General features: G+C 50.1%; 1 protein-coding gene across 3 annotated transcripts in view; it reads right to left on the reverse strand.

Moving 5' to 3' along the window:
• Nucleotides 1-12,734, reverse strand: part of CDH13 (cadherin 13) — a 1,007,942-nt gene that overhangs the window by 463,379 nt on the left and 531,829 nt on the right. For all 3 annotated transcript variants that reach the window (XM_080827654.1, XM_080827656.1, XM_080827655.1), the window contains exon 5: nucleotides 6,499-6,651. In XM_080827654.1, coding sequence (XP_080683780.1) covers nucleotides 6,499-6,651 — 153 coding nt within the window. The remainder of the gene's footprint in view (nucleotides 1-6,498; nucleotides 6,652-12,734) is intronic.

A 12,734-nucleotide genomic window follows, 5' to 3' on the forward strand; every position in this document is an offset into this window, starting at 1 on the left:
TTTGAGCACTCGGAGTCCGAGCTGTCGGACAATTATTTAAGTCGTTCTTATTTGTAAACCTAGCGGTTCAGAGTAATCGGGTCTGAAGGCTCTTGCTGTCGTGATGTACCATGGTTCTTCGTTTGTGACAAACACAAGGAGAGGGGGCCACGCTGAGCAGACTCGGCCATCGTTAGATGCATGGACAGAGGGGGGACGTGGTGTGGTCACATGTGTAGCGTCCCGTGAGCGTGTGCGCGTGCAGCCTGTGGGCCAGGCCAGCGGAGGACCGGGCCAAGGGGCGTCAAGTTCACCCCACCCGCCGAGATGCAAGTTGCACCTCTTCTAGGAGTTTGTGCAAATGAGGTCTAGGAGAGCGCGTCCCCACAGCCCTGACTGAGGAAGCATTTTTGCTCAGTGGACCAGAGAAACAATCAGCCAGGAGCACCCCGACCCGGGCACGCTGCGGGCTGGGCGACGTCTCTGCCTCAGCTTTGCCAGCTGTGCCCGGCAGATAAGGCCGGCCTGCGAGCCGACGTGCTCCGAAACGTGAAAGGAGCCAGACGGAGGTGCTTGAGGGCACTGGGGTGCGGAGAGGCTGTCACCAAATCCTGAATTATTTCTTTTTTCCGAAACGTAGTCACAAGACAACCTGTTCATTTGTTTATCCGATTCTGTTTCTCTGCATTTCAGTTTTTTAAGTGCCTGTGTCCAAAGAGATGCCAGAAAGTAGTTAGCGTCTGCTGTTCGCTCAGAGTCAAGCCGCTGACTGAGGGAAGGAAGGGAGGCCTTTGGTTTCCTGCTTTCTCGTGTTAGAAACTCCTCCGTGCGCTCTCTCACTTGAGAGTCATGGCAAGGCCATCTGGTTGGGGTGAAACCCTCAATGGTTTGAGTAAACCGGGGTACAGATGGGAGAGATGGGTCCAGTGGTTCCCCAACTTGGCTTCACAATGGGAACACCTGGAAGTTTTATAAACGTACGGATGCTTGGTCCCACTCCGAGATACGCCGGCGTAATTGGTTTGGAGAGCAGCTTGGGCATCAGGAGCTTTAAAATCTCCCCAGATGCTTTTAATGCGCGGCAAAGTTAGAGAGCCACAAATAAGTCACTCGAGGCTTACGGATGTCATAAGACAGAGAAGCCCGTTCCGCGGACCCCGGGGCCGGCTGCCTCCGATCAGGAGTCATCTTCTCCTGGACCTGCTCAAATATTCTGAAGACACTTTCATCTCTGGCCTAAAAGGCCGGTTTCTGAGAAATAAGCAAACCCTCCGACACGTGCCATTGAAATCATCCCACGTCTAAACGGGGCGGAGCAAAGAGGCCCGGGACCGATCTGCCCGGCTCCCAGGAGCCATTACCGACCCAAAAACAAGGCAGTTTTGAAGAGTACTGGATTTGGAGGGCTTTCACTGGCTTGTGGACACCCAGACTGCGGGGCAGGAGATCTGGAGGTGGGTCTGAGAATGTGCATTTTTAACCAGGTCCCAGGTGATGGGGCCGGCCTGGGGACCACAGCTGGAACACGGCCCATCGAAACAAGTCCCTTCTACAGAGACACACACGGCGGCATGGACGCTGCTTTCAGCTCTGTTTCACTTGCAGGACTGGTATGGGAGGCGATGGCTCCTGGCTTGGGGACACCCGTCAGGGGCCGTACTGAGCGCGTGTCCTGTATGTCCCACTTACAACCGCGGCGCAGCCAGGGTGCGATCCTGCCATTTCTTCATCCAATGTAAAGACAGGAAAGAGTTAAATAACTTGCCTAAGGTGACACCGTGAAACAGCTGGTATTCACCCTTTGTTCATCTGTGAAAATGGCAGTGTCGTATAGTTCCTAGGACAGCAGGATCAGAATTCTAACCTCATTAGGTGTGACTGCAGAACCTGAGCTTTTAACCCACGTTCTCGGTCCCCTCCCAGTCAAGGTTCTTTCCAAGGGCACGTGCATCACTGACTGACAGGTCCAGCACCGTGAGAGAAGTTCGGATCAGAGGTGTGAAGCCACACAGTCTCCTGGGCACGGGCTGGTGACCTGCCTTCGGACCCCCATGCCTATCACTGACCGTCTCCTCCCTGGAGTAAGATGGTACCCATGATGTGATGGACGCTGTAGATGTCAGCGTCGCCCGGAGCCCCTTCCTAGCTCGGCGACAGTCCTTCGAGTGACCCAGGTTCTCCCCTGCAGACGTCCTGGCCTTAGACTTGGCAAAGGAAGAGCGACATAAGGCAGCAGTCCTGCTCTGGGATCTAAGGTTCAGAGAGCATGCTGTCGGAATCACTCCATTTCTGGGCAGCCCAGGCAGACTTGCTACCACCCGGTTCCGAGCACCGCGGGAGCAGGGTGGCCAGAAGAGCGGGCAGCAGTCCCAGCTCCTCTACAGCGCTGGCTCTCAGCCAGGTGCCATTTCCCCTCTATGGGATGATTAACACTATCGGGAGACCTTTTAGACTGTCCAGACTGGGATCGGGGGTGCTATTAGGATCTAGTCGTTTGAGACCAGCTGTGTTTCTAAACACCCCACACCGCACAGGCCAGCCCCCATAACAAAGCGTCATCCAGCCCCAAATGTCAGCAGTGCCAAGGCTGAGGACTCTTGCTCTCCAACAGTATCATCCATGGTTGGGCATTTCCTGCAGCTCCACCGCCGGGCATGTCCCATGTGAGCCAGGTTACTGGGTCCCTTTGGCAATTACATAAGCTCCCTGTACCCTTTAGTAAATCCCTTTCTTTATACATGAGTTGGGGGGATTTTGTGGACTACCACCAGGACTCCTAAGAAAGACGGCCATGGGGGCGATTGGACTAGAGGATGAAGAAGGATCGAACTTGCCCCTACAGTTGCGGGCCAGGGGAGCATTCCAAGCACAAATCCTATCAAGGGCAGTGCCGTCCTATCAGGTAATGCATGCGTGATCCACGTGTAACATGGACGTTATTATAAACAGATTCATCAACTAAATAACTCTCCCATCTGGGTAAAGCTACATGTCTCGGTTCTCTTACAATCACTAATGTTATGATACACATATTTCCACTCGACAGCAGCATTTTTCACTTTAACAGATTTTCTGCCAAATTGTCTTGGAGCTCCCTATGGGTTAGAAACAGGGCAGAGCCACAGGAGTGAAAGGAAACAAGGAGCAACCTTCTTTCTGCCAGGTGGATTCCAATTCTATGGCAACAATCTTAACTACACAGTGAAAATGTATCCAAGAAATTGGCTCGACGGAGAGCAAGTTCTATCCCAGAAAATGGGAACAAATATTCAGAAGGAGACAATGAAATCCTGCTCAGATGCTGAGGCCAAGACCACAGGTGGTTCCAGTTCCTGGTCCTATAATCAGGCATGATGACATTATTAAGCTCATCTTCGTGAAAACTAAATGAGAACATCATTTAGGTATTTAGCACAGAGCCTCGGTGCGCTGTAAATGTTCAATAAACATTAACAGCAACATTAATAACAATAATGCATCTTGGGAACCACGTTGGCCCTCAGCTAACACATCCATAAAGGCAAGATAATAAACCTGTTTCATAGGTTTGCGTATCTAGTACTCTAGAGAGCTCTTGGGCACCTCATGGGTGCCCCATAAATGTTAATTCTCTCTCTCTCTCTCCTTGTCTCCCACCCAGCCCTGACATCCCCAGTCCCTGGTATGTCTCCCGATGGTGGACAACAGAACGGGGTGAAGAGAGAGGTCCCGCTCAGGACACCTGCCCACTACGATGGCCTTACTTCCAGTTTTGCCCCCTACCTCTTGTGGAACCCAGCCCATCTACTGGCCCCCCAACCTGCCTGACAGACTCTGTCCCCCACTCTACTCCTGTCCTGCCATATTGACAAATTCGCAGCCAGCAGATTATACTCACAGTGTGAGGGAATCATTACCACCTGCTAATATTTTTATAGAATTTCATAAACTTGGTCATTCATGAATCATTTACAGTACTTTATTCCAATGAAGAGTTCACAAATCACTCAAATGCTGGCAAAATGCATAATAATGAGTAATATTTCAGGAGGCTTTGCATTAATATGTCAGCTTCCAATACTGCAAGAGCTAAATTATTTTATCAGGTGCCACTTGGGGTCAGAAGCTTGGGAAGTCCTTTGGGGGCTGGGGTAGGGAGAGTGGGCGGGTGGCAGTGGGTCATGGACAAAGACGGTATTTAGGAAGACATCCATCATCCAGCCAATCTCGCCCCCTTTCCAGTCCCAGGAAGGGGAGTTCCTGACAAAGAAGGCTGGGGACCTGCGAACAGGTATCTGACTGTAACTGAAGGTAAAACTGGAGGGGTGTTTCTTAGTGGTTGGAAGCTCGGGGCTTTGGAGGTGGAGCGAAGTGGTTATGGACCCCAGATTCTACACACGCCAGCTGCGAGACCTTACAAAAATTATTTCACAGTTATTTGCTTATCTGTAAAATGGTGTTAACATCTACCTCTTAAGTCTCCTGGGTGAAAGGAGTTAAATAAGAGAGCCTGCAAGAAGTGTTTAGCGCGGTATCAGCCCCGTAGTGTTCAATAAACAGTAGCTTTAATGATGAAAAAATTCGGGGGCCCGAGGACCAATTATCCCCGGTTATTTCTTATTGTGTAAATCCCCAAGGCTTAGTTTTGAATGCTTTCCTGTTGGGCTTGGGAAGTAGCAAGGGGCAGTTGACTTGCGCGGGAGGAGCCCTTAACTTGGAAATAAACAACACCAACAATGGAGCGATTATGATGGAAATTCATTCGCCCACAGGCTCAATGCTTCACGGAGCTTGCCGCTTGCCGGAGGGGAGCTGGTTTGCTACCAACCACCATGAACACAATGGGTCTGACTGCTGTTAGTAGGTTCTTTCTAAATAGGTGCTTGAAATGGACAGGAGTTCTGACATTCTGGCGCCCAAAGAATATTAACTAGAGTAATCCAGTAAATCCAGAAACGGGAGAACCAGACGGAGGGTGATGGGGACATTCCTCAGCAAGGACAGGAAAGAAACGGGACAAAGACTACTGGGGGAGCAAGCCAGAGGAGGAACTGGACCCCTGAGGCCAGTGGAGAGTGGCTCTGGGCCAGGCCGCTGTTGGGCTGCGGTACCCCGGTGCTGTTGTATGACCCCACATTCCCACCAGGACCAGCATCTCTCTACTGGGCACATGCAGCCCGGTGCATGGGGCGGGGAGGTACCCCAAGACTTATGGTGAACAAGGCTCAGGGCCCCTGCAGATCACCCATGCAGTGGCGAGAAGTTTAAAGGAGTTCGTTGTGAAACAAAGCCTTGGCATTGAAACAAAAGCTACATGAAGGCTGGGAACCTGGTGTGTCTGGGTTTCCCACCCAATTCCCCTAACATCTTGGAGGGAGCGCTGCCTTCCATAGGTTCTCAGCCAAATAGATGTGGGGAAAAAAAAAAATGAATTGATTACGTAATCAAAACGCTATGAAACTATAACATAAACTCAAGATCACCCAGGGAAAGCGTATGCTTGATCTGGGCAGGCTGGGCTGCCCCCTTCCTCGCCCATGAGTAATCTCTTGCTCCCGTGCTAAGATCACAGAGCGCTCGCGATGTCTCTGGCATCACTCTAAAAGCTTGGCACGTATGAATTCCTTTCATCCATCAAAATCCTGTAAGATCAGTATTATTATCCTTTCCATTTTACAGATGAGAAAGTTGAGACCGACCCCTTGCCCAAGTGTCCATAGCTAATCTGTGACATCATCTGAAAGCAGCAAATATGGCCATGTGCAAAATTACGTTTTTAATTGCTGTGACCCTATATGGCTTCATTTTAAGGAAAAAATATGAGAAGCTCCATGCTGCAGACCAGGCTCACTGATGAAAAACGCCAAGTTGGTCAAAGCTAGCAGTTTTAGCTTTGACAGTCTTTAGAGGCGCTGATGCTATTATTACCTGTTTCCTGGATGAGAATCGTAAGATCAGAGACGGTAAGTGCATTGCCCTAGATCACACAGCTCAGTATCTTGAACTTCTCCCATGTAACTGGAACTTCTTCGAAAGTACTTGAAATGGTTGTACAGAACTTCCTTGCAAAACGGCGCCATAATTGAACCACTACCCCATTGCCGAATATTTAGCAAAATTGGTTCCATTTTAAGGATCATGTCTAGCTATAACAGTATTGCACAAAAATCTAAATTCCTCCCTATCTCCTTAAGATAGATTACTAAAAGTACAATCCCATCCACCTGCTATTCATAATTGTGCCAGTTTTTGGAAAGCCAAAGCTGCCCTCACCGTTCTGACCTCCTCTGGGATCCCCCAAGCATCCCCCTTCTGGGCTCCAGTGCCCCAAGTCTCACAGAGGCCTGCGGGCTCTGCTGATGAGAAAGGGACCCCACTGTTACCCTGTTGGGGTTCAATGCCACTCGGCTCCCAGAGAGACACACTCGAGCCGCACAGCGCCGGGTTTGCTGAAGCACAGAAATAACGAGCTCAGTGGCAAGACAAGTCTTGGAAGAGCTCCACGTCCGCATCGAGGGTGGGCACTTGAGGAACACTTACTTGGTACGTAGCCATCGCTTCTCTGTCCAAGGTCCGTGTCACGGAGACGCTACCCGTGTTCTCATTGATTCTGAAAATTCCTTTAGGCTCTTGATCCACTCCCTTTCCAGTGAGCCGGAACCTGGACCCTTCCGGCCTGTCACTATCGACTACCTGGTCAGAGAAACAGAAGGACACTTAAGACTCTGGCTGGAAAATACAGAGAAAGCACATTTTCACCATCACTCTGTGACCAGTCCCCTGACCACAGGTGCCAACACAGAGCGGCCGGATGAAATTCACTAAAACAGCATCACCGAAAATAACATCATTGCTTAACCCCTTTCATCCTGACATGCAAATCTTTGCAGCTTACAGCTGGGGAACCTTACCAGCATGGGGGAAGGGAGACGGACAGGTAGGGATAGATCTAGGAGGAAAATCACTCCAGGACATTCAAGACTGGACATTTTTATTGTTACTCTTAAGAAAGATTTTTTTGTTTCCTGCAAGCAAGACTACATAGACAATGGGAAAAAATGAGTGGGCAATCTTGTAGTGGGCGGGCATTGAGCCAAGTTCTAACTATTTACAAAACTCAGTCATCAACAATGCCAGCTGGACCACTGCTTCTGGGTAGAAGGCATGATGTTCAGGAAGCATTTTACACACATTTACACAGTTTAAAAAAAAAAAAAAAGAAAAAGACAAATCCTCACAACAATGCTGGTGGTATGGGGACATTATCATTCGTACTTGATGGATGAGGCCACTGAGACATGGTGCAAGGAAGCCAGGGTCACAGGGACTGAGGACATGAAGACCCGAGTCAGAACCCACCCTCTGTTTCTATAGGGACATTGCTATGCAACGCTGACACTTCTCCATTTAAGATCATTCCCTACAGGTTGTCAGGCTTGATCTGACATCTGAAGAGAATTCAGATGATAAGACGGAGGAAGATAGTTCTAGGCAGGGGGGACAGCACACACACAGGCAGCAGGCAGGCAAGGGAGCGCCCACACAACTCCAGAAACTGGGAGTCATACAGCATGGTTTGAGTGAGGGGAGGGGTAATGAGGAGCCAAACTATGGTGGTTTTTCTCCCCACCCCAAACTATGCTTTTTTTTTTTTTTTTTTAAATAGTGTTTGACGATTCCCAGCTAAAGAGAGAACCAGTATTTGCATGCATTGGTTCTAGAGTTTGTCCAAGGACTCGTGGGATATGTAATGTCCCTTTATCCTCAATATCTGTGAACGTGAATTCGATGGTCACCATTTTTTTTCCCCTGATGGTAACAATTTAAAGGTCATGACCACAGTAGACGTTCAGGAAGAGATCTAAGTGAAAGCTGATACTGATCCAGCTGTAACCAATTTGCAAATGACCAGGGATCTATTGGAAAGAGCACTGTCACCCGTGCCTGGAGGGTGTCCGGGGGATAGCACGGGAAAGGGGCCGCCTTCTGGTGGAATCAGCCTCCTTCAGAGACCATTGCAGGGGTCGCCATGCCTGCAATTCCAGCGTCTGCCACGAGGTGGCAGTGGTGCATAAGGCAGCACGACCCCCTGGCCGGGTTCCTCTGCTGTGACCAGTTGCGTCAGCCTGACACAGTTCCATAGAGCAATGGCGTTTCTCTTTTTTTTTCTCTCTCTCCTGATTTAAAATTTTACTTAAATACATTGAGAGTTTTGATTAAACACCAATTATCTCTGTTTGCATTTTTAAGATTAACATAAAATATCATCTAAAGCAAGACTAAAAATAAAGCATGTGGTATCCTCTGATGAAAAGAGTTTTTAATCACTGCTTGACTTGATTTAATCCAACTGGCATTCTCCCCATGACCCACTCCCTCCTGCTTGGGAGCTCCACGAGGTCATCAGCCTCAGCATATTGGGATCACCCCAGGATCCCAGCGCCTGGCTTAGGGCCTGGCATATAGCAGGAACCAGTCCCAATATCTGTTTACTATAAAATACCACCGTTCAGACAAACAGAGGCCCTAGTGCTAGCTGGGCCGATGGTCAGCTCTGGGACCTGCAGTATGGTTCTTTGCCTCCGTGGCTCTCCATGGCCTCACCTGTAAAATGAGGACACCACCACTCATGTCCAAGGGTTGTTGAGTTTTAATGAGGTAGTGTGTGCAAAGTGCCCTTCTTGGCACCCAGAAGGGGCTCAATGCATTGTTGCTAACGATTGCCCTCCTGAGAGTAAGAATCACGAGAAAAATCACACCAGCACACCCTTATGGTTATTGGGTAATACTGAGACTTCGAGGCATAAAAAAGCATCTTAACCATAATATTAAAAACGAATCCTTTCCAAGAGAACAAATTTCCTTTTAAAACACAGGACCCACAGAATCTCTGGTTTGAGAAGAGAAGTGCTCTGGAAACAGGCTTACTGTGGGAAGGGGCCATTGACCCAAATCTGCCTTCTTTGTCACCTCCCTGTTTACCGTCCCTTCCTCCCTGCTTTTACCACTTCAGCCCAACTGTGGTTTCAAACTGCTTCCTGCTCCCCGGAGCACCCATAAGGTAGGCAGGTTCTCTCCAAAGGCCATATTAAGTCAGGAGACAGTGCGACGGGACATGAACGTGGGAAATCTACATGAGCTGCGGTGTTCCCACGAGGGCACTTCAGGCCCCATCTGTGGACCAGACACAGCTCACTGGTGAAGACCTGCCAGGGGAAAGTCTTCCGTGCTTGGATCTCCTGTCAGGACACTTCCCGGCTCCAAAAGGGCTGAGAGTAGGGCACCCCAGACTTTCTGGAAGGCACGCAGTGGGAGACGGTCCCGCAGGCTCTGCTGAGACAAACATAGCCACCCTCCCATTTCTCTGTTTGCCCCTGTAGCACTGAATTCTGCACCCAGAAATCCCCCCGGAGCCACCTTTCCTCCTCCCACCAAAGTCAGGTCTGGGTCATTTCTTTGCTCTCAGAGAGCCTGAGCCACGGGACCCCACAGACGCTTCATGCTGCATGACTCCTCTCCCTCAATATTTCCATTTGTAAAGGCCTCCCTTTGGACAGATCTACTGACTCTGCCTGCTGGTCCTCAGAACCGTGTCCACTTTGAAGGAGCGCCACAGTCACACCAAGCATGGCACCCCCAGGCTAAGGAGCATGAAGGGGCCACCAGCCCAGGGACGGGTCTCAAGATGTGGTCCCCTGGACCAGCATGGGCATTGCCCTGTTAGAAATGCAAATTCTCAGCGCCACCCCCGTCCCCAGGGCTCCTGAATCAGGAACCCTGGGGATGCGGCCCGGCGATAGGGGCTTTAACAAGCCCCCTGATAATTCTGATGCACACCTCGGTTTGAGGACCACTGATTTAGGCAGCTTTCGGCACCTTCCACACTCCTTATAACTGGCACTGGCTTCCACTGCTACTATTGGGTCCGCTTTCTGCGGACAAGAGGCGGGGTCTGTTGGCTACTCCTCTCTAGATCTATTTTAAACTAGGACACTACAGGGAGCTCTTTTAAAGACCTGTTTTCTGGAGTATCAGTAAAACAGAGCTGCTACTTCCCCAAGACTGACATCCCCAACACGTTCAAACACCCCAAGGTTTGGAGAAACCTTGGAGGGGAAACATGGGGTGGGGGCCATGTTCCCAGGAAAAGCCGGGAGGCCTGGCTGGCTTTAGATGTGGCAATCCCCCTCCATGTCTCCGGTTTCTGGCTCCCTAGGTGGGGCTTCAGAGGGACCCCAGCCCACCCCAGCCTCACTGATCTGGGGAGACCGCAGGTGTGCAATGGCCACAAATCCCAGGCGGCCCTCAGCCACGCATCAGAGCTCCCCCGTGAAGGTCGACTCTCGAAAACTACCCCAAGCTACTCCACGCTTCTGGCCCCAGGGGTGGGGTGGGGTCCTTTTGTTGTTGTTGTTTAATGCGATGGGATTTAAGAAATCCAGGGCAGCCTCTGGTCAGAGCAAATCCTGCGGTGAGTCTCCACTCTCCAAGCCGCTGTTAACGCCCATTATCCCAAGTGCGGCTTCACAATTAGCAGCTCTTTCCTACTGGTCTTTGTTAATTCAGCACTTCTTTTCACCGTGGGATTTTTTTTTTCCTCCTTACTTACTTATCCTCTGAGTTTGAATGGAAAAAAACAAAACATAACATAACAAACGATGAGAACGCACTCAGCCTGGATGCCAACAGCCTGGCCCGGCATGTGAGAAGCCCACGGGCATCTCGCTGCGTACCTGGGTCAAGGGACTTCGCGGGTGGCCATGGGGCGGCCAGCACGCCCGCTAACCAGGTGGCCTGGCACAGCTGGGACCCGGGTCCCCTGCACCCACGGAGGGGCAAGAAACACGGAGGCAGTGATGGCTTGATCTGAATTGCAAAGGACAGTCCTGCTGCACATTTCTTACAGACTAGCAGGCCCCCCTCCTCTGAATCCCCCAAGTCCTGTTCCTGCCTCTGTCCTCTGGTTGGTGTAGTTCTAAGGTATTCTGCCATGAATTCATACGCATTCATAGAATATACAGCAGTTTTGAGTGTTTTTACATGAGTAGGATCATTCTGTTTAAGTCATCCTACACTTTTTTTTTCTATTCAATGTGGCTGGGATACGTTATGAAAGTTTACATGTAAACTTTTGGGGGGAATAATTTTACATTTGCCGAAAAGTCGCACAGACGGTACAGAGTTCCCATTTACCTTTCATCCAATTCCCCCAAATGTTAATATCTTCCCCAACGTGGTCACAGCTGCGTGACACGGGGCTGTGAACTCACCAAGCTCTAGATGTTACGCGTTCTGGTTTCTCTAGTGCTCCCACTACTATCCCTTTTCTGATCCCGAATCCAGTCTGGAACCCCACATGACCTTCAGTCAGTGTGGTTTTTTTTTTTTTTTTTAAGATTTTATTTATTTATTTGACAGACAGAGATCACAGGTAGGCAGAGAGGTAGGCAGAGAGAGGGGAAAGCAGGCTCCCTGCTGAGCAGAGAGCCCGATGAGGGCTCTGGATCAGGGCTCTGGATCAGGACCCTGGGATCACGACCTGAGCCGAAGGCAGAGGCTTTAACCCACTGAGCCACCCAGGCGCCCCCAGTCAGTGTGGTTTTTAATTGTTCACTCTGGTGTCTCTGTGTGGTGCAGAGTCGTCCTTCGTTGCACTGACAGCAGTGTTCTCCCCCATGGAAAATGTGTTCCACATACAAATGTGACAAGTCACCAAGGTTTGCGCACCACGTTTCACGAAGAGCTTCCGCCCCGACCTCCTGCGTCTATGCTTGAACTCAGATCTCTACTAGAGACTCCTGCCTGTTCCTAAGGGCCTGGAACGGTACGCAGGGCAGTGACACTTGCAAACCGAGTAGGTAAATCAATGTGACGGTCACCTCCTCACCGGCCTGCAAGTGTCTGATTTTTCTTCTCACCTCCTGTTCTAACTACAACCAGAACACCCATTCTAAAATAGAACCATGAATCTCGCCCTGACAGTTCCCAGACTAGGGCTCACCATGGCTCCCTGTCGTTCCCAGGGTCAAGTCTCAGGGGCCTTCCGGATGGGTCTGCACCTGATTCTACAATGCCAACTTTGGCTCCAACCAACCACAGGCCTTTTGAATTTCCCTGACTTTCTTCGCACCTAGGGCAGCTGGACTCCTGGCCCCAGCCTGTCTGCTGGAGTCCCCCCCCCCCATCTTCCCGAACTCAGCACCATGGGTCGCCCACTTCCTGAAGGGCCTCTTGACCTTCCCCACCCTGCTTCATGAGGACCCAGCCTCATCCTGGGAGCCTAGCCCTGCTCACCAGTGAGGTCTCTTACAGCAAAGCCAGCAGATGGCCTCTTTGGTGGTGGTGGTGATTGTCACCCGAGCTATTTGTTTCTTTTTCTCTTTAAAATTTCCTGGGTCTGGAACATAGATAACACTTGATTAAAGCTTTGAGTAAGGAAGGGCAACTTTATCTGCATGTTTTTATATGACCCCAAAATGCTCATAAGCCCAAACCCACATATTAAAAATAAGGTCTGTTGTCCTAACCTTTTTAAAGAAAATGTGGTCGCTTCACCTGGGCAACATCAAACCTTTTCATTTCTCTTTTTACAAATCCCAAAAGTTAACTTCCTAGGCAATGGTAATGCCTAAGAGTCATGAGGGGACTTAGAGCCCTCCCTGTCCTAATAATCTGCAAATGTCCCCTTGTGTGGAAACCTCGTCTGAGTGGACATTGCGCTTGCCGGCAAAGCCTTTCCAAGACCAATACACTGGGGCTTTGTCCCTGTCATAGCC

The sequence above is a fragment of the Martes martes genome (genome assembly GCF_963455335.1).
Source record: "Martes martes genome assembly, chromosome: 17".
Taxonomy (NCBI): Eukaryota; Metazoa; Chordata; class Mammalia; order Carnivora; family Mustelidae; genus Martes; species Martes martes.